Genomic DNA, 22404 nt, shown 5'->3' with positions numbered 1-22404 from the left:
ACACAGATCTGTAGGCACAAAGAAAGAAGCTGTGTATGTATGTGTGTATATATGTGTGTGTGCATCTCAAATGTTATGATTTAGATAACAAAATAAGTGAATTCAATACTTTTATTGCATTAGAAGTATTTAGGAAAATAACTACTTGCATTAACAATGAAATAAGGAATTTATTGTGTTCCTTTTTAAAGTTAAGCTTAATTAAATATTAAAGATTTAACCTCATAATTTTCGTATGTCTATCTCAAGATACTTTATAGTTTTTGCAGATGGTCTAGAACACTTTCAAGTGATTCTTTCTACATGTAGATCTGTAAGTGGCTAAAGATATGACATGAGCCATATATAATCTGCCATGCGGTAAGTAATTTGTACTCCAAATGAAAATGTCAAGTAAAACAGTATTTTTTTAATGTGATAACCTAGTTTGGACATTTGGTTCTGATCACATTTATCTTTTCAGAAAGATTAATCATCAAAGGTTTCAGCTTTTAAATGATAGAATATATACAAAACCATGATGTGATCATAAATTTTATAGTGACCACCAAAAGAGACTCTTCCCAAAATATTTTGAGTAGTGTTGCTTGAGTAACTGTGTAACAGTCTTTAAGGCAATATCTTTGGAACTCCAAACTGGAGCACATTAATCAGTTGTGAAATCAATTTGCTGAAGTTATATCTAAAATTAACAAAAAGAAACAAATAGAAAATATCACTGCCACTGAATGTAGTAACACTAAGTAATTTTGAGAAATTTAGAATTGTGTTTGTATGTACTAGATTGCAGCATAAAGTGTTTTTCTTACTCTGATTCACAGTCAACAGAGTTTGAAAACCTCAGGTACAAGGTGATAACACACATTTGGATATTTAGTTCTTGTAGGTTAAGTTTGTAGTCTCACCTTGTACAGAATATAATTTCTGTTGCCATGTATTTTTCTAAGATGTGAGAACGTTTTTGAAGCATTTTTTAGTCTAGTCATAAGCTATGATTTTAATATTTCTCTTCAGTTGAAGACAAATTCCACTGAGATAGGTATGTTAGCATCTTCAATGAATCTCAAAATATCAGAGTCAAAAGAAGCCACAGATTGTCAGTTCAACATATTTATGAACAAGGAAATTTGAGGTTAGAGGGCAAAGAAGTCTATGCCTAAGATTACAGTGAGTGGTAGAGCTGGTATCAAAACTTGTGCCTCCTGGCTCTCAATTTGTAACTGCATAAAAGTCACTAGAAGGTTCAGTTGTGGTTTAATCATAACCCCAACTAATTGTATATAACAGTTGTAAATGCAATTAAAGTTTTTATGAGAGTTCATATTCAGAAATCAACAATGATTAAATGCTTGTCGACTCTTGTACTGAAAAGCCCCAAACAGGGTATTTAGTCAATGGGCAATTTTGAGATATCAGCATGAAGGTTAAACACTATGAAATGAAGCACTTCCTATATTCCATGATTTAATCAATGCGCATTACAAAAATTGGAAGGAACCAAGGTTGACGTTAAGTTTGTGGGTGAGTAGGAGCCTGGAAAACGGCCCCTCATGCCTCTAAGTTGGAATGGCTACTGTGAAATTCCTGGAAAAGAGAGAGCATTAAGAGAGAGCTTTTTCTCTTTTTTAAGTTCTATTTTGTAAGTGAGAGTTAAATGAGCTCTCTTCCCTCGTCCTTTTTTTTTTTTCCCCTTTTTCTCTATCCCACTATTATTTATCATTTTGGAGACAGAAGACAAAGCAATAGGGAAAGAGGTGTAGGTTTAAAAGAAGGAAAGACGGAAGTTAAATTGCTAGTCTTTGATATGAGAACATTGAGTACACAGAAACCCAAAACAAATTAATACTATGACTAGAGAACTTATAAGACATTAGGGTATAAAATTAATATATAAAATTTGTAACATATATTTATAACGGTGACAAAAAAAGGAAAATAAAATACATAAGAATAAATTTACTAACAAATGTGAAGGGGGGAAAAGTTTTCAAGCAATGTCAAAGGCTGTAAAAGGATGAAGTATCATATGGAGGTCAAACCTCCCTCAGCTAACTTATACAGGCAGTGCAATAAATAAAAATACCAAAGCTTTTTTAGTTTTAAACAGAACAAGCTCATTCAAAAAGATAAAACAGAAAAAAGGACAGAAGACATAGTCTAGTAATGATCCCAAATGTATAGGAAATACTGCATACCTCAAAAAAGGGAGAAAAGATAGGCAGTTTAATAAACAAGTCTGGAACAGGTAATCAGCTGAAAAAATATATTAAAAAGCTCTAAATGCTTAAGATAATATATTTCAAGTAAATCTAAAAACTCAAGTATTTCTGACAAATTATAAAATAGAAGAAGATATGTGATAATTACTTTCAAACCTCGGAATGAGGAAGACCAATCTAACTTTGAATTATAATCCAAAATAAAGGAATGATTGGAAATATACATACATTAGCACACTACATAAAAAACTGTATAGCAAACAAATGAATAGAAAGAATGAACAAAAGATAAAAGAAATTGAAAAAAGATACAAAAGAGGACCTAAATTTCTCTAAAACTAAACAGTTCCTAGAAATATGTAAGAGAAAAAAATCAATAGAAAAATGAGCCAAGATGATAGTTATATGTTATTCACTCAATTATTACTTATAGTAGCCAAGAACTGGAAACAATCTTAATTCTCATCAACTGAAATGTGGACAAATAACCATGTACAACGGATTACTATATCACTATAAAAAATGAGAACACTCTCTATGTACTAGTAGCTCTAAGATGTATTGTTAAAGGAAGAAGGTGAGGTGTAGGAGAGTAAGAATAATATACTCCTGAAAGCCAGAGAGAGGAATCAACACCTGCTGTAGTAATGACTCAAAAAAGAAGAAGGCGTCAAATCTACGTGACTAGAAGAACTGAAAGGGATGTGACTATTTTAGAGAGGTGAATCACTGTTCAGTCTCAAGTTCACTTCAATTTCACTAGTGTATGCCTCACTACTGTCAATAGGAAACAGCTGACAGAAGATAGAAAGTTTGGACATTATGTGAGTACCTTTCAAACTCAGGACAAAAACATCAGAAAGTACTAAAGCCCAAGGCACTAATCAAAGAATGAACAAAAAGCAAACCAGGTATTCTATCTGACATAGTAAGTGATAAAGTCGTTGGGTATGGATTAAAATGACTGGATGAAAAGATGCAATAGGAAAGGAGAAAAGTTTTCAGAAAATACATTAGTGAACATCTACATCTATCTCCTTACTTTCTTCTGTCCCCTCCAAGTAAGCTTTTTTCTTCATTCCCAGCCAGTGAAAAGGAAAGAGAAAGAGATAAACACACAGAGAGACAGAGAGACACACACACACACAGATGTAACTATAAAAAATAAAAGAATCAGGGAGAAGCTGGGCACAGTGATGTGCATCTATAATCCCACCTACTCTGGAGGAAGAAACAGAAGGATTACAGTTCTCGCCCAGCACAGGATTAAATAAAAAAAAAAAAGTTAGCGAGACCCTATCTTAAAAATCAAGCTGGGCTTGGTGGTTCACCTCTGCAATCCCAGCTACTTGGGGAGTAGAGGAAAGAGGATCACAAAAATCCATGAAACTCTACCTTAAAAATAAAGCAAAAAGGGCTGGGATGTGGCTCAAGTGGTAGAGTGCTTTTCTAATAAGTATGAGACCAAGTTCAAACCCCCATACCACCAAAAACAACAAACAAAACCCAGAGAGAAGGGCGTATCAAAAATTAATGGGGCAGATGACATTATAAAATGTTATAAAGATAATGAATAGAAGACTTACAAAGGATTTACTGGTTTTCAATTAAAAAGCTATTGTGACCTACAGAATTCATCACAGTCATAAGAAAAAAAGGTAAAACATGATTGATAACCTCCAGTAAGTGACTCCTGGTTACAAACTTTCAATTCACAAACTTAAGTTTTCTCAGATACAAAGCAAACAAAACCAGAGGCTCTGTCTGCCATCAACAGATAAAAGTATCCACCACTGTATAATGTGTCAGTACAGACTTATACACAAACACATTAACAAACACAATTTCAAGCGCTGGAGATGTGGTTCAAGCGGTAGAGCACTTGCCTTGCAAGTGTGAGGCCCTGAGTTCAAACTTCAGTGTAACAAAGTGTTCACCAAACACCTTCATCACAGTATCTATTTTTTTTCTTTTCTTTTTGAGACAGGATCTCACTACCTAGCCTAGACTGACCTCAAACACATGATCTTTCTGCCTTAGCTTCTTGACTGTAGGAATTAGAGTCACTGGTGACCACGTCTGGCTTTACATCCCAATTTTCACCACACTGGTGAACAGATTTATCTGAATAGCCAAAACTTACTAAAAGTAGTAAAGATTGTACATGCTTCTGTGTAAATAACTTTACACCTACTGGAAGCAATATATACAGGGTGACTATGGTGCATATGATGTATGCAAGTCAGACTTATAGGAGCAAATAAAATTGTGAACCAGCAATTTGAAATTTTCCACACTTACACAAAGAAGACTTTTACTTTTCAGTGACCAAGTCTGCAGTAATAATCTACTCTTCCCTTACCAAATTCAACTAGAGAAAGATTATATATTTCTAAAGAATTCTCACCATTTTCCATACACCTAGTCAATTACAACAGATAAATTTTTTGAATGATTCTAAAGGCTCAAGGTAATAGAAATGATATTTTTCTATGTGGAGCTAATAATACCTTTCAAACAGCAGAGCATAAGCTGTTTCTCCACTTTCAATTATACCACTTAGAGGAATTTATTTGCTTCAGTATTACAAGCAGAAATGCATATCAAGTTAGAATTTCATTCCTATCAATCATAATTACATTTTTCACTATTTTGATAAGATCATGTGTGTGACTTGTCAGGAGAAAGAGACAAGTAGATAAGCACTTTTAGAAACCACTACTAAATCAGACATTTAAAATAAAAAGCCTTATCCGTTTATTCCCTTAAGAGGGTCAGAAGACAGTACAATCACAGAAAGATGGCAGCACAAGCACTGGCCTCCTGCAAGGTACTTTCTCCATTTTATAATGACTCCATTACCTTATGAAACAAGTACCTCCTATATGCTAGGAATGATGCAAAATACTTTATGTACATTTCACCTTATTCCTACAGCCTGGAAAACTAATTATCCCCAATTTTAAATTATAAGAAGCAAGGCTCAGAAAGAGAAGGAAAGTTGCCTAATATTACATAGCTAAAAAGGAGAGCCAGAAGAAGCAGTTCTTTCCCAGTTTTTTGTTGTTACTTGGTTTTTTTGTTTTGTTTTTTGTGGTACTAGGGTTTGAACTCAGGGCTTCACGCTTGCTAGGCAGGGGCTCTATCACTTGAGCCACTCCACCAGCCCTTGTTTGTGTTGGGTATTTTCGAGATAGGGTCTCGTGAACTATGTGCCTAGACTGGCTTTAAACCATGATCCTCCTGATCTCTGTCCCCTGAGTAGCTAGGATTATAGGCATGAGCCAACAGCACCTGGCAGCCTTTCCTGTTTCAAAGTCATGCTACCTGCTAGTATTGCCAGGTGTCCTAGAAATCCAGACTCTAAAACTATTTCTATAATGCATCAACTCTCCCTAAAACAGGTGTACATTCCACACCCTTCTGAGGAAAGAATCCAAGTAACAACATAATGTGAAGCACGCACAAATATCTTAACCTAACAGTAATTTATATTGACAGTTTACAAACACAATCTCTTTACATCAAAATTAGCTCTTTACAACATCACAACTTTAAAGCTGAAGTAGGAATTATGTTATCCCTATTTTATAAATAAGAAAACCCAAAATTTTGCAATATCCAATACACATTAAAAACAAAAATATGTTAAAAGGATAAGACCCAAATTAGCTATTCAAATGATGGCAGAACAGGGTTCAAAAACTTAGGTCTCTTTTAATCCTAAAAACAGTGGACTCTTCAATAAAACATGACTATCCAAACAAACAAACAAACAAAAACACCATGAGTACCTTTACATACTATTTTCATAACTATGCAATGAATTTAAGTCCAATACTAATAGGTATAGCTATGAAACACAGCTAGACAGGTATCTCATTCACTTATTATCACATTTTAAGCTGCTTTTGTTAGTGTAATGACTAGGATGAGAAGACCATGGAGGCTAAAAGCCAGTGATGGGAGCTCATTACTTCAGTGCACACAATTTTAATACAACTGATGGGCCACTTGAGCAACCAAAAAGATAAAAAAAAAAAAAAGGACATATATTCAATCGCTAATTCCTCCCTGCTTTCCTGGTCCCGGTCCTATCAACATTTACTGATCACCTACTATGTGACAGAAATCAGAAGTGTTTACTACAATGCACTAGAGGCACATTCACAAACAGGCTCACTTGTTCCTCAGAAATCTCCATCCAATATTGGCGAAAATAGAAGACCATGAGGTTAAACAACTTCCTAAAGTAAGCAGTCAAGCTAGGAGTCATTTCAAAGTGATAACGGGACAGGTACATTTATGCACATGGGCATCTTTTCTCTGTATATTTCCATGAACCAGTAGTCTATCTTTCCATAGTAGAACTGAGTCCAATCTTACATTGTTTAAAATATACACACTACTATTTAAAAATCCATTCAAATATGCACCAACAAATAAAAAAATAAAAACCCTGGAAGGACATATACTAAATGTTAATAGTGATGGTTGTAAGCACTTTTTTTCTCAATATAATATTCTGAATCATGAAAATGCATTGTTATCAGCAATCAAAAAATATGTGAGTAAATTTTTTGGTTTAACATTTTAAGTTACTAAACAGTGTTTTTCATATTTTTACATTGTAAGTTGGGATTACTGTCACATTCAGAGAATTATATTTTTAGATATACATATTAGAGACATGTTGAAGTAAATAATCATGACTACTCCCAGTGACTGATCGAAGGCTGAGGAGATCGGTATTATCAGCAACCCACTTAGGAAGTTCTAGCTTACTGAGTCAGATCAGCAATGTTTTTTGTTGTTGTTTTACAGTGGTGGGGCTTGAACTCAGGGCCCTGCACTTGCTAGGCTGGCACTCTACCACTTGAACTATGCCCTCATCCCAGATTAGCAACTTTTTAAAACTAAAAATAAAGCACAGAATAGAAAATATTAACAAGCAACATACACAGTAAGTACATTTTTTGCAAAACATGATTTAGCTGAACTACTTAATCTAATATGTTGCACCCTGTTCCATTGTATGACAAACACACTGCCCTCCTTGCTGTTCTTTGAATGTGCTTGGGTCACTCCCACATGAAGGATTTTGCACTGGCCAATGCCCCTGCCTATAAGACTTTCTCCCAAGTAATACAAATGACTAACTTCCTCACCTACTTGAGGCTTGCTTTCTTGGTTATTTTACAAACTACAGCTTCCCTAATACATTCCTGATCATCCTTATCCTAGAGCTCTATCTCTCCTTTTTCTATAATAGTTAATAAAATTATTGAGCCCTTATTCTTAATAAGGTATTATACTAGAAACTAAGATATAAGAATAAGAAAAAGTGCTATCTTCTACCACTTTTTGTTTCATAAAACTGTAATAGCATACAAAAGACCACCTCCTACGGCTGGACATACTAACAGCATCATTCCTCAGAACTCATAGGAAACTAGGTGTGTTAACAGGAAATAGAGGTGATGAGTAGCAATTCAAGATATGGGCCCAAATCCCTGGTTCCTAAACAATCATCTAAAACTATTTTATACTAGTGTGCTACTTTTGTTAATTGTGAGCAGTTCACAAGACTTCCCATGAAAAACTGTATTCATTCTTACGGTAAATACTCCTGAGATCTAGAAAGCTTGAGGAATGAGTCAGTTTGAGTACCTGCTTTGTAAGAAATCACTTTGACAAAATAAAACCATAAAATAATAACAACAGTAATAATAAAAAAATAATTAGCTCTTGTTTATTCTCAGTTCTCAGAATGTGAAGTCATTATAGAAGCAGGAAATTGTTACCAGGTTGCTGACACTTTGCTGTACTTAGACCAGAACTCTAGTAATAAATGTCAAAAAATTAAAATGTCCGAAGCTCTTCTCTTAAAATAATTCTAAATCTCAATTCTTACCTTGCACTCCATTCTGTTCTTTAAGCAAAGAGAGACTTCAATGCTGTGTTAATAATTTTTTTAAGTTGGCATTTCCTTATACTTTTTCCACTTCAAATATAATAAAGCACCTAAATAGTGGGCATGTAAATATGAGTACCTTGTCCAAAGGACCAAGAAATATGAACTTGAGTTTGGAGACATATTCAGATCTATAATCCACCACTACGTCACATTTTATTCACTTCTTGCAGTTTGCTTTATTTACTTAGAAAACTGCTTTTTAAAATGCATTTGTCTAACTTTATGAACTCAAATAATTTCTGGCCATTTTCAAGTGGGCAGAGACACACATTAATTTATAGATTAATAGATTAAGCTCCTGGGTATCCTTTGGATACCTGAGACAAACACTTAAAAATATACCAAGAGAGCTGGGCACTGGTGGCTCATGCCTTTAATCCTCACTACTTGGCAGGATCACACTGAAGGCCAGCCTGGGCACAGTTTGGACCCCATACTAACCAATATCTGGACAGAGTAGTAAATGCCTATCATCCCAGCTACTGAGGAGGCTAAGATTGGGAGAATAAAGGTTCCAATGTAAACTAGTACAACCACTCTGGAAAAAAAATTTGGAGGCTACTTAAAAAGCTAGACATTGATCTACCATTTGATCCAGCAATACCACTCTTGGGGATATACCCAAAAGACCGTGACACAGGTTACTCCAGAGTCACCTGCACACCCATGTTTATTGCGGCACTATTCACAATAGCCAAGTTATGGAAACAGCCAAGATGCCCCACCACTGACGAATGGATTAAGAAAATGTGGTATCTATACACAATGGAATTTTATGCAGCCATGAAGAAAAACGAAATGTTATCATTCGCTGGTAAATGGATGGAATTGGAGTGAGGTTAGCCTGGCCCAAAAGACCAAAAATCGTATGTTCTCCCTCGTATGTGGACATTAGATCAAGGGCAAACACAACAATGGGATTGGACTTTGAGCACATGATAAAAGCGAGAGCACACAAGGGAGGGGTGAGGATAGGTAAGACACCTAAAAAATTAGCTAGCATTTGTTGCCCTTAACGCAGAGAAACTAAAGCAGATACCTTAAAAGCAACTGAGGCCAATAGGAAAAGGAGACCAGGAACTAGAGAAAAGGTGAGATCAAAAAGAATTAACCTAGAAGGTAACACACACGCACAGGAAATTAATGTGAGTCAACTCCCTGTATAGCTATCCTTATCTCAACTAGCAAAAAGCCTTGTTCCTTCCTATTATGGCTTATACTCTCTTTACAACAAAATCAGAAATAAGGGCAAAATAGTTTCTGCTGGGTATTGAGGGGGTGGGGGAGAGAGGGAGGGGGCGGAGTCGGTGGTAAGGGAGGGGGTGGGGGCAGGGTGGAGAAATGACCCAAGCCTTGTATGCACATATGAATTAAAAAAAAAAAAAAGGTTCCAAGCCACCTTGGGCAAAAAAAGAAGAAAAAGATAGAAAGTTTGTGAGACCCTATCTCAATGGGAAAAAAGCTAGAAATAGTGGTTCATACCTGTCATCCCAGCTATAGCAGTTAGCTACCCTGGACAATAAGTGAGACCCTATCTCCAAAATAACCTGTGTAAAAGGTACAGGAGGCATGACTCAAGTTGCAGAGCAACTACCCACCAAGCCCAAGGTCCTGAATTCAAATCCCAACACCACTAAAAAAAAAATCAAGAGGTCAATTTTTTCAAATAATTTTAACTACAATGTAGGTATGTTTGTATTTCTCTTAAAGCATCATTTAAAGATATAGCCCACAAATGAGATTTTAACAGAGACAAACTACAACCAGCCAAATCCCAAAGTCAGTAACATTCCTTTAAAATTGGGAGAAAAGATCTACTCACTCCTATTCAATATTCAGTCAAGAAAGCCAAGGTTTTCAGAAGGAAAGTGACTGACCTTGTAAACTCTAAGAATTGATGCTGGATTCAAATATTTATTTTCAAATGTTAACTATTATTCTCCCTAACTTTGCTATTAGACAACCAAAATCCAAATCTGTGCTGATAGAACTACTGACCTTTTCCAGATTATTGCTATCACATGAACAGACAAGATAGAGGTTCTTCACATGCTTTGAAGCACTATTTGAGTCATTTTTCTCACCTTTGTCTCACTCTAGAACAGCACTATTCACCTCCTGTGGATGGCACTTTATGTGACAATAGAAATGTTCCATAATCTGCTCAATACAGTTAGCCACTTGTGACATGTAGCTACTGAGTACTTGAATGTAGCTACTGCGACTAAGAAATGCAATTTTTATTTAATCCTAATGAATTTAAGTTTAAAGTACAAGTCTAGACAAATATAGCTTCAGTCGTTATTATTGCATATGATCTACTCATGGTACTTATATCCTTTCCCACCTAGTGTACTGAGTTAAGACACTAAGGATGGAGTGTCTTAAAAATAAAACGGGCCCCAGCTTCCCTTTTCCAGGATGAAAAAACTCTTTTGATTCCCAAAGATGTTTTTTCTAAAAATCTCTTAAATCTAATTATGAAAGGTCCCATTACTTTATGAGTGTGACAATCATAAGGAAGAAATGGAAAAATTACCAACATTCAACTATTTAGCCTTGTTTTGTTTAGCTCCCATATTAGAATTTTTTTTTCTGAAACCATCTCCTTTTTCTTTGCCACTGCTTTTTCTATTATATATTCATGTCTATAATGGTTAGGTCTATAAACTCAGGTAACTTTTAAAATTGGAGTCCAGTATGAGGCTCAATGCCATCTACACAATCATAAAATCACAGGGCTAGAGAAATTGTACAACTCTTGGCCACAATATGATCAAGAACTTGCAGAGCAGTTAGAATTTGATTTCAGTCTTTACAAGGACAAAACCAAGATTTGAAATCTGGGCATTACTCAAGAGATGCCTCCCAAATGGCATTGTTTTCCTCTCCCCTCTTGTATGACATAGCCTGAATGCTGATGAGAATCAAGTGAAGACAATGATTATTATTTTTGCTAAGCTGATAATAAACTGTTCTAATGGTAGCTGGCTAAAAGGTCTGCCAGTGTTTTTAGGACCAACTCCGACATGTAACCATGTCAGCGAATCAAGCAACAATACTTAAAAAAAAAATCAAAACCCACAGATATTCAATTCATGTAAAAAATTTATTAAGTTTTTGAAAGGCACAGTTCTTTTCTGCATTCCTTTCCAGACTAAAAACTGCCCATCAATTTAACCTTAAAGAAAATACTCAAAATTTATCTTTCTCCAGTAAGTTGGCTTTGATTTCCTCCATTGAGAAATAAGTTTGTCACAAACATCTACCACAGTACTTTCCAAACTTATGTGCATTTGAATCACCTGAATATACTGTTAAAGTTCAGACTCTGATTCAGTAGTCCTGTGGTGAAGCTATTTAGAAGAAGCATGCCTAGGTTCACAACCACACTTCTGAGTAACAGGAACAATAACCCACTTCTATAAACACCTTCAGGACCCCACCATTTTCCTTTGCATATACATTTTTTCCAATTGAATTATAAATTTTTTGGAGGCATGATATGCATCTCAATTATTTTTTTCTCTTTCTTAGCAGATAGCAAACAGGCATTCAAGTGACAGAGGGAAAAAATACTAATGATATAGTTTAATTCCTGCAGCCTGGGCTATAGATAGTTTCCCTCTAAGGAATCAAAAGTAGGCTAGTAATCAATGAATGCTGTGAAAAGTCAAACTGTTTTTAATCACTTCTTTGGTTAGATGAAATGGAGCACAGCGTGGTCAATATCAGAAAAGCTGTAACCAAAGCATGCTTTTCCTTACATGGAAAATAGGGTAAGTGGTACACTCCTACAATGTGTTAAAAAGTTAGCAGATTTTTAAAAGAAGTATCTAACCAAACAATATCTATAATTAGGGAGAGTTAGAGGAATATTCTTTTTGAAAGCAAGATAGAGTACACAAAGAATTACTGGATCATCAAACCCAATGTGCTTACTTTATAAAAGACTAAAAATTTAGCAAAACAATTTATCTAAGATTAGAGTGTTAAGTATATGGAAGAGGTGGAACACACACAGATGCCCTAGCATCCATTTTTTGCACACTGTTGCCTCTTGAATAGACGCCAATGAACAAAGGATTAATACCTTCCATTATTCTTTATGTGTTGTGAGCACACTTACTCTGAATTACTAGAGGTAGTAAGGGAAACCAAGATTTTTAAAAGAGGTCCAATAGCAAGTAACACATATATACACAGAGAAAATGTAAATAATAAATATGAAAAGATACTCAACTTTGGCTATAATCAAAGAAATATAAATTTAAATTAAATACCACTTCTGGCCTACTAAGCCAGAACAGATTATAAAAACACCTACTGTCTATTAAGTGTAGGGCAGTGAGCACACTCTTATGCTATTGGTAGAAATACACACTGGCACAATTTTTCAGCAGGGCAATCTGGTACCATGTATGAGAAATCCTAAATAAAAGATATACCATATATCCTAAGAAATATAATTCTAGAAGTATCCTGAGGGTGTACTTGGAGATTTTTCAGTGAACATCAATCATATCTTTTGTACATTTAGCAAAATTCTCAAAAACTGGAGATAATAACCTAAATGTCTTTTTTAAAAAAATTATTGTTGTACTGGGGGTACACTGTGGCGTTTACCAAAGTTCTTACAATATCTCATAGTTCTTTACCTTCCCTCCCCCATTCCTGGAATAGTTTCAACAGGTCTCATTTTTCCATTTTCAGACTTGAGTACATAGTATCTCCACCATATTTACCCTCCCACACCCTTTTCTTATATACTACCCCCTTCCACTGGTACCAACCCCTAGACAGAACCTGTTTTACCTTCCTAATCTCCACTTTTGAAAAAGACATTTTGGCTTGTCATTAGTTTCATTGTGACATTTCTATATATACATATATTATAACCCAAGTTGGTTCATCCCCCCTATTTTTCTCTTTTCTTCCTTAGTCCCCTTCTATGGTGATTTCAACAGGTTTAAAAATCTATATTCATTATCATATAGAACAAAAGATGATGTTATAAGAAAAATTTGAAGTTATAGTATATAAACACTGAATTATTATACTATACAACTATTTAAAAATCATGTTACACAGTTTAGAATATATTTTCAGTAATTGTCAATGAGGCATCATCTCTAATACTTTTCTAAATTCTAACCCATCAGACATATTATTGAATTCAGATACAGTGCCTCTTAACCCTGGGTACATGATAGAGTCAAATAAAGAATGTAAAGGGTTAAGAACTCTCTGTTTATCTGTCTATCTCACTCTCTTTGGGCAGCATACAAAAATAGAAGAATTTCACTAATAATATATGCAAATGACTTTTACACATAAAAAACACATTACATTAAAGAGGAGCAAATTAAAACACACTGAGAGAGCATTTTTCAACTATTAATGACAAATACCCAATCAATCTTTTAATATCATACATTGATAAGGCCATAGGAAAACTGTTACATTGTTCCCAAGATCACAAAATGGCACAAGTCCCTGCATAGAGAATTTCATAATATCTAGCAACATGTACAAAGTTACATATGCTGTCCACTTGCCTTTTGCCCAAGCAACTTCACTTACTTACAGGAATCTATCACAAAGTATACCATCAAAACTATGTATGCATAAGCTAGTGTTTGCAGAACTATTTGTAGCAGCAAACAAACAGAAACATCAGTGGACTGGCAGATCTATATAGACCTATATAGTGGAACATAAGTGGTTTAAGAATAAATATAGAATTTAAAGATACTTAAAATTAATGTATTCTTAGCTTCCTAAAGTAAGCAAACTTTTCTTAGTTTCCTAGGATATTGAACAAACCAAAAGCTGTAACTGTAAAATCTTAACAGTTCAAGCACGGGACAACTAGGGCTAGTAACAGCTTATGATCTCTAAACATAATTATCAAGGGATTAACAAGAAAACATCTTCAATGAAGCCACTGTAGTGGAGTTAAAAATCTCTGAACCACCAAAGAACTTACTTAGGTATATGAGAACTTCATTCCAAGTTAGCCTTATTTCTCTTATCTCACTTTTTCAAAACTCTTGCATTCAACCAATGCAAAAAGAACAATGCTAGGGAATAATTAAGCAGAAGTAATCATTCTTAATCCTTAATAAAACTGTCTCAGGTACAAAGATAAATAGAAAAGGGCCAATTAATAATACATATTTAATATCTATATAAAAGTTCAGGAGAAAAGTTATCACCTTGAGTTTTTGTGCTTAATTACCCATCCAAGAAAGGTCTTTTAGGCATAGAGTGACGTTCTAAAATGCTTTTGTGACTGAAGAGACAGCTAACTGGCCCCTGGAAGTTTAGGATTATTTCAGTTGTTATTTTACCAACAGCACTATATACTGTATAGTAAGAGAAAATATGGCTGTTTGGAGCAGGCCATTTAAGGAAAAAACGATGACCTAAGCAAACTGGGAATTTAGATTTTCTATGTCTATATCTGGAAGGCATAAAGGTGAAGCTGGAGGGGAAGGTGGAGGAGGAAAAGAGTACATTGGGAACATAGTATGTGGGATACTGAGCAAGCAGGTTTCATCACTATGAGAGAATTATTAGTCAGTTAAGCAGCTCAAAGTTGTGATTAGATGGATGTTTTACAAATATTTGCTAACTAGTATAAGATTATTAGAACTAGGGTAAACACTGTGTTCAAATTCAGTCTAGTTTGACTTGTAATTCTGGTTTATTAAACCTTTTTATGACTATTTTTCAGTCCATTAATCTGTACAGGTATTCTCTAAAACATGTAAGCTTCTAGTTTTCTACGTCTGCTTAGAAAGATAAATACAGAAAATATTTTAGTTAAATCTAAATTTTATTTGGAAAAACAATTCTTCCCTTATACAGGAAGATTTTCTAGAAAAAAAAAACATGACTTAGTTCAAATTAATTTTTTCTCCTTCTTAAATTTAGCTCTACAACCAAAGAATACCATTTGAACAAAGTATATCTGACATAGTTTCCTATTCAGTGGTTCAACTTCTCTTTCCAATGTCTTATGGTATTTTTCCTTTTGTACTTTTCAATAACCTAAAAATAATTTCTAGCAAACAACTCTTTTTTTTGGCAATCTTTTTTCTTTTATTCATATGTGCATACAATGTTCAGCTCATTTCTCTCCGCTTCCCCCTTGCCCCGCCCCCTCCTCCTCCCCCCACCCCCTCCTCCTCCCCCCACCACCCCCTCCTCCTCCTGCCCCCCACTCCCTCGCTAATAGGCAGAAACAATTTTGCCCTTATCTCTAATTTTGTTGAAGAGAGAGTATAAGCAATAATAGACAGGACCAAGGGTTTTTGCTAGTTGAGATAAGGATAGCTATACAGGGAGTTGACTAGCATAGCAGACAACTCTTACTTAATTGAATTCATTTTATGGATAAGGAAAAGATTAGTAGATACTGTCCTTAAGGAGAGAGTGGTCTCTAAGAATAGTATTATTCCAGCAAAAAAGAATCAGTGTATAATGAAATTACCAAAAAAGCAAAAACAAAGAAAAAACAACAACCACACTAGACTATTTTCCTCTATACAGAGAAGTCATTCATTGTTGCATACTTTAAGAAGTGGCACTAAGACATTCCATCATTTAATACTACCACGTTTATAAGCCACTTTTAGTTCTCAAAAGAATTTTGGCATCTCATTTAGTTTTTTATAGTGCTTTTCCTGAAAAGAGCCAAATGTTGAATATAGGTTTTAAAGATGGCTTGCAAGTCACAGAAAGAAAGAGACAAACTATTTCAAACACAAGTATGAAACATTTGATGTGATATAGTGCAAGTCATGAAACCTGTTTCTAGATCCAGTTCGGCCTGTAACCAGCTAGCTGGCTTACTGAGTTATTTCATATGGTTCTTAAACTGTAAAGAAAGTTCCTATTACTCAATGTTCATCTTAAATTTGGCTTTCTAAGAATCTAGCACAATTATTTTCAAATACATTGTGCCCAATGTAGGCACAGTATTTTGCCAAATGGAGTTAGACCTTCGCCTCTGTCTCAATTTGATGTGAAGCCTGGGTTGCTTAGGTTGCACCCTCAAGATGCATTTTGGAGGAAGAGGCACTGAGATTCTTTTGTAAGAAGGGATGATGCTAAGTACTTTAGGAAGTTAAGTAATAAGTGCACATGCATGCAGAAGAACTGGTCATTTCTCAAGCCAGGAGCACTGCCGACACAATACGCTCGTAGGACAGGAAGGTTGTAACAAGATTCGACAAAGGCCTTGAGTTGAGCCTGCAAGATAATCACACCCTCCACCTTCTCAAACCCTTATTCCCTCAGTAGGCACCAAACCCTCCCCAGTTCCGGGTTTCCAGCCAATCGTATGAAGCCACAACACAGGGCTTCTGCCAGCCCGGGCTCGGATTCAGGGATTCTGGAGTGAGATTCACGCGACCCCAGCACCTGTCGGCTTTGCTCCCTTCTCATACGGAGGAGGTGAGGGAAAACACTATTAGCTCTGGCCTCGGTCCGTGGGATTCAGTTTACCACCAGGTCCACTCGCCCTCGAACGTGAACCGACTCCGGTACCCGGGTGTGGGGAAGAGCCCTTCCGCTGTGACCCTCTCACCGATCACTCCCCCGGGACTAATTCTCCCGCTTACGGGGCTTAGTCCCCCACCATAGCTTCTCAGGCCTCAAGGACCAGAGAAGCCAAAAGGCAGATGGCCAAAGTGACGGCAGCGGGGGAGGGTGCAGTCCTCCTACCAGAGGACATCGTAGGAAAGCAGCATCGTTCCCGGCGGCAAGGGCGGAGGCGGTCGCTGCGTCTGTCGAAGGGTCTGTCATTCCCCCAGTCACTCACCAGGAGCAGCAGGGAGCATCTGAGGTCGGGTAAAGACAGGAAGACTGCAGGATTCATGGTAACGCTGGGGTCCGCGGCAGGGACAGGAGTTGGCGGCTAGGACTGGGCTGGGCTGGGCTGGGCTAGGAAAGGGCTGGGCTCCGGGAGCCGGTGGCGGCACCTCGTCCTCTCGACCCGGAGCTCCAGCAGCGAACACCGGGACAACTTCCAGAGAGGCCTTTGCACGCCCTCACTTCCGGGTCCTGCCCACCTCGTAGCACGTCGGGAAATGTAGTCTTACACTTCTCTCACCGCGCAAGTCATCAGGCATCCAGAACTCCCTTTCCCAGCAGGCCCTCGACCCAGACCCGCCGAGCCCTCTGCGTACGGGGCCTTGTGGGATTGAAAGAGCGGAGGGCCGCGTACCTCTGCGCTTCCCAGGATGGAAACTACAATTCCCAGAAGGCTATGCGGCCTAGCGCCTCCGGAGGCCTTCGTGGGGCTAGCTGGCTTCGGTGCTCTAAGGTCTGACTCTGCCCGGGTAGTGGCCTGGCCTGGCGGGAGGACGGCCCCGTGGGGGTCGTGCCTCCTGGAGCCGCCCCAGGACGTCAGTCCTGGAGGAGGCGAGGGTGAGTAGGAAGGGGCCTGGCTGGGGAGGCTCGGATCATCTCTGTGCACTTCCCTAGCCGCTGCCGCAGACCCAAGGCCCTCCTGGCCTTACCCTTCATCACTGGCCCTCTCATCTGCTGCCTCTTCTTTCTTCGCTATTGCCTTCGTATAGCCACCACCCGGGGCTTCAATGAATCAAAGACTTATCTCTGATTGTTTCTGAGGGCTCCTGTGAGGAGTAGATATGGAAAGGGCTGTAAACTGCAAAGCGCAGTGCCAGAGCGTTTGCTTCTAATGCATGGATCTCTCCTACAGAACAGTTATGAAATTCCTTGGCCAAGCAGTCGAGGATTTCAACGTGGTCCCCGATAACTCTCCAGCATCCTCTGTACACACCCAGCCAGGTCCACGTGCCCAGATAGCTAACCACATAATCACCCTAAGCACCTACAAGGCACTCTGCGCTTTTGTGCCTGTCCTCACTCCTTGCCTTTGCTTCAGCTCTTCTGCTGCCCGAAATGGCCTTATCCACTTCTCTTTCCGGAATGCCATCTCAAATGTCAACATCTCTGACATCTGTCATCCCTGACATCCGTCACAACAGACCAACCCTTTCGTCCTAACCAGAATTACTCTTAGTGTGTGACTACGGTACCACTAGTTTTGCACAGTTATAATTACTACGGCGTTTATTACACTGGCTTGTTTTATAACTATTTAATGATGATGATACCTTTGCATTTATAGCACTTTAACAAAGTGGTTTTGATTTTCACTTATAAAAAGTGATTTACAAAAAAAAAAAAATCAGTGATAGGGTTGGGAACTTGGCTAAAGAGGGAGATTGCTTGCCAAGGAAGCCTAAGGCCCTGAGTTCAATCCCTAATACTAAAAAAGCCCCCCAAAACTTGCATTTGTGCTTAAAAGAACCCTAGGGGAGTGGCTTTCCCAAGGTAATGAAATTAACACAGTGGGAGAGCCTAATTCCTTGTGCAGTGCTACTATCTCTATACCTCTCATCTACCTCTTTGACAGAGTCCAAGTATAATTTAAGAGGGGAATTAAAAAAAAAGAAGAGGGACTCATGAGCATGAACTCATTACTCCAAAAAGTTAGACTTGGATCCTGCTTACCCTTTGGACTTAGCACTCAGCCTATGACCTTTCATTCAACAAACATTTACTGAGCACTAACTATATGCTTGTTACTTTGCTAAGTACTAAGAATTATGAGGTGAAATATATAAATATATGTAAATTGAAGTTTAATTTCTCAAAGTATGTAAAGAAGTTTTTTTTTTATGGTTCTGACATGCCTAAAATGACAGGTCTTAGAGTTTAGAAAAATGCCTAGCACACAGTTGGCAATCAACTTGTTAAATGAATAAACATCGTGCACCCTTTGCTTTTTTTATATTTTACAGAAGTCCAGAGAGCTGAGGTAGTCTCAGGACAAACTACTGATTATTGACAAAACCAAGCCTAGAACTCAAGTGTAATTACTCTTCTACCATGTTTCTATCTCCACCCTGTTTTATAACTTCTCCTAATTTTGTTATAGTCCAGTATATGATAGTGGTTCTTTTGCCATCACAGGCAGGCTCAGACATGAGAAGTGTCTCAACATACTTCACAGTTTCTGCCAACGTGTTAATTCAGATTGTCAGCAAAATAAAGACATAAGAGCTAACCTTCACCATAATTAAAAAATTTTTTTCTCTAAAATAGAATTTGATCTAGTAATCCAACACAAAAACTAGCTCATTGGTTGTGGAACAAACCCAGAGTTTTGGGAGCAAAACTCCTAGATCCCCAAGAGATAAAGATATTGAAGTGGTATGATTTTTGGTGAAGTCAGAAGAAGACTTGCTTGCCTTCATGGCAACAATTAACTAGAGCTCAATGCTTGTTTTAGATAAGTATGTATGCTCCAGTTTGCCATGATCCTCGTGATTCCTACATTTCTTACACTTGTTACCTTTCTGGTCCTTTTAAGCATTCAATTTAGGAACTTTGATAGAGCATGTTAGGTTTAGTATGGATATTTAAGATGAACAATGCACCTACCCCTTTCTCCTTCCCATCAGATGCTTGAATTCTTACTACATTTCTGACAGAGTCCAGCCTCTGCTTAAACACTTCTTGATAGGGAACTCATTATTTTCCTATGTACTCAATATATCTGTAGAAAGCGCTCAAAAACCACATGAGGCTAACAGTAAGAATAAACTTTTCCCTATTGAAATATGGTTTGCCTGGTGCTGGTGGCTCACAACTTGTAACCCTAGCTAATTGGGAGACTGAGATTGGGAGGATTGAGGCCAGCCTAATCAAATAGTTCTCGAGACCTCTACCTCTATCTCCAAAATAACCAGAGCAAAAAAAACAAAAAAGAAGAAAAAGAAAAAAAATGGACTGGAAGTGTGGCTCAAGCAGTGAAGTGCCTGCTTTGTAAACACAAAGCCCAGAGTCCAAACCCCAGTTCCCTCAAAAAAAAAAGAAAGAAAGAAAAGAAATATGGTTAATCCTAAAGATATGTAAGTAAGAAGTTATGGTCAAGATCTCAAGCCAGTTATATTTATTTCCCTGTTGGGTGAAGGAGAAAACAAATTTAAAAATTACCTTTTGTGTATATGAGGAACTAGGTACCTTTTAACTTAGTGTTTAAATTTGGTTAATTCTGACTTGACAATTAAGTTTACATCATACTCTTTTTCTGGTCTGATCAACACTTGATTCCCAATATCCATTCTAATATTTAGTATTCTTTGAGATCATATTACCTGTATAACTTGGAAGTCACTGTGACTTGAACTCTGTGCCTAATGTTAAATATACAGAAGTCATATCATTTGCCACATTATGGCCATTCTAAGACTAGAAGTATAGTTTTGGTTTTTTTAATCATAGTAAACCCTGTTTGTAACATATCTACCTGGAACTGAGGAGACAAGTTTCAGAAGTGTTTCCTGCATGTACTTACTGTCTGAATCATTATTTCAGGTTGCACTGGTTGTTGAGCAGACTATGAGTAGATCAGAGAATCTGCTTTCTGCTGGTTCTTCATTAGCATCACAAGTTCATGCTGCTGCAGTTAATGGAGATAAAGGTGCTCTTCAGAAACTCATCACAGGTAAGCAGTCCCCTTAAATTCAGAAAGTAAAAGCAACCATTTGTTCTAAGGGAGTTTCTTAATCATAGTTTTAATTTGCAATGTTCTTATACATTTTAATGAAAATATATTAGCACTTATGTTTTATTCCAAGATTTAGACAGGACAGACATTAAGTCCTGAAACTTAAAAACATGGATTAGGATTAAGTGAAAAGTATTTAAGACTTTTTTGTGTATTTGGCACAGAATCTAGTCAATATGTTATTAGAAAGGGAATCACTTTGTCTTTCTTATTATGCTTATGTCTTCTCTTCAACAAAATTAGAGATAAGGGCAGAACAGGTTCTGCCTGGAAGTGAGGGAGGGTGGGGGGGAAAAGGTGGGGGCGGGGGGCAGGGGGAAGAAATGACCCAAACAATGTATGACATGTGAATAAATGAATTGAAAGAAAAAAAGGGGAATGAGTTTGGATTGGGGATGTGGGATTGTGACTCAGTGCTTACCTAGCTAGCATTAGTAAGGCCCTAGGCTGCATCCCTAGCACTGCCTTACCCCCCAATGGAATTAATCCATCCTTATAACAACAAAGACCTAGAATGAGATAGTAGATAATAATTATCTTTTAACATTTGATATACAGTATACTCAAAGTACTAATGTTTATAAATAAGTTTTCATGATTTAAAATTGAATCAATATTCTCTCTCCCATTTATATGTATGTATGATATTTTGAAATCTAGTGTAGAAGTTCTAGAAGAAGAGAACAAAATGAATAGAGGAGAGGCAGTATTCAAGGACAGAATGGCTAAGAATTTTTCAGAATTGTAAAAATCACAAGTCTGCATACCTACAAGTCTCAAATAGAATAAATAAAGTAAAATATATATTATTTGTAATATCTATGCTATATATACCAGTGTCTGGTGACATCATGATTGACAACTTGGGCTGCAAAATAGAATCCAAACTATTTGAACTTTCATACTCATTCCTTCAGAGTTTGTTTTCATCTTACATTTCCAGTTTCTCCAGAAACTTCTAACCCAATGTACACTAATCTCTGGTGAGGTTAGAGGTTATTCTATTCCCCAATACTTTTGTCTATACTTTCTGCTCCCTATCCTCTTTTTCTTTCCTCCTGCTACTACCTTATCTTCTCTACTAAATAAACCTCTACTCCGCTTTAGATGCAAAACTATGTGCCACATATGAAGATTTATCTTCCTTACTTCATCTCATCTGCCTACACTCAGTTCCTCCCTGGAACTTGACATCTTCCACAGCCTCCCTATCACTCATTTGAACATTCCATCATTCACCTAAAAGGCTTTTACTTCCAGCTCACTTAGTACTGAAAAACAGTAGTTTCCCATCTTCCTGAGACTTCTCATCTATTATCTTCTCTAGTTTTGACCACCAGTCTTTTTCTGTCTTTACCTTTCTCCCTCTTCAACCTTGATTCTGTGGTCTGTGATTAAAACCCTGGGAAATATTCTCTTTTTTTCCCTCACCTCCTGTTTCACCTGGCTGTTGCAATCCGAACTCCAGATGGATCTGATCTATCTATTCCTGGCAACCCCAGAGCAGATGAACCTGGCTTGAAAATTCATAACATCCCAAATTCATGATTCCTCAGGTCAAATAAGCACTCAATACTTAGTGCTCATCATACCTC

At 37.1% G+C, this 22404-nt stretch overlaps 2 protein-coding genes across 8 annotated transcripts in view; one reads left to right on the top strand and one right to left on the bottom strand.

Moving 5' to 3' along the window:
• The window catches only part of Erp44 (endoplasmic reticulum protein 44), an 88765-nt gene extending 71532 nt beyond the window's left edge, over window positions 1-17233 (bottom strand). Inside the window, exon 1 of the mRNA XM_020166889.2 lies at window positions 17027-17233. Coding sequence (XP_020022478.1) covers window positions 17027-17083 — 57 coding nt within the window. The 5' untranslated portion in view covers window positions 17084-17233. The remainder of the gene's footprint in view (window positions 1-17026) is intronic.
• Window positions 17234-17283: 50 nt separating this feature from the next.
• The window catches only part of Invs (inversin), a 151186-nt gene continuing 146065 nt past the window's right edge, over window positions 17284-22404 (top strand). For 2 of the 7 annotated variants that reach the window (XM_020166884.2, XM_074051372.1), the window contains exons 1-2: window positions 17284-17634; window positions 20617-20746. In XM_020166884.2, the coding sequence (XP_020022473.2) occupies window positions 20641-20746 (106 nt within the window). In that variant the 5' untranslated portion in view covers window positions 17284-17634; window positions 20617-20640. Of the gene's footprint in view, window positions 17635-20615; window positions 20747-22404 lie in introns of those variants that run through there. The other 5 variants (XM_074051370.1, XM_020166882.2, XM_074051378.1 and 2 more) reach the window with 5 other exon arrangements.

This window comes from Castor canadensis, chromosome 13, assembly GCF_047511655.1.
Source record: "Castor canadensis chromosome 13, mCasCan1.hap1v2, whole genome shotgun sequence".
NCBI lineage: Eukaryota > Metazoa > Chordata > Mammalia > Rodentia > Castoridae > Castor > Castor canadensis.
The sequence above is the reverse complement of the archived record's forward strand: the minus strand, read 5'-3'. Positions and strand labels throughout refer to the sequence as shown.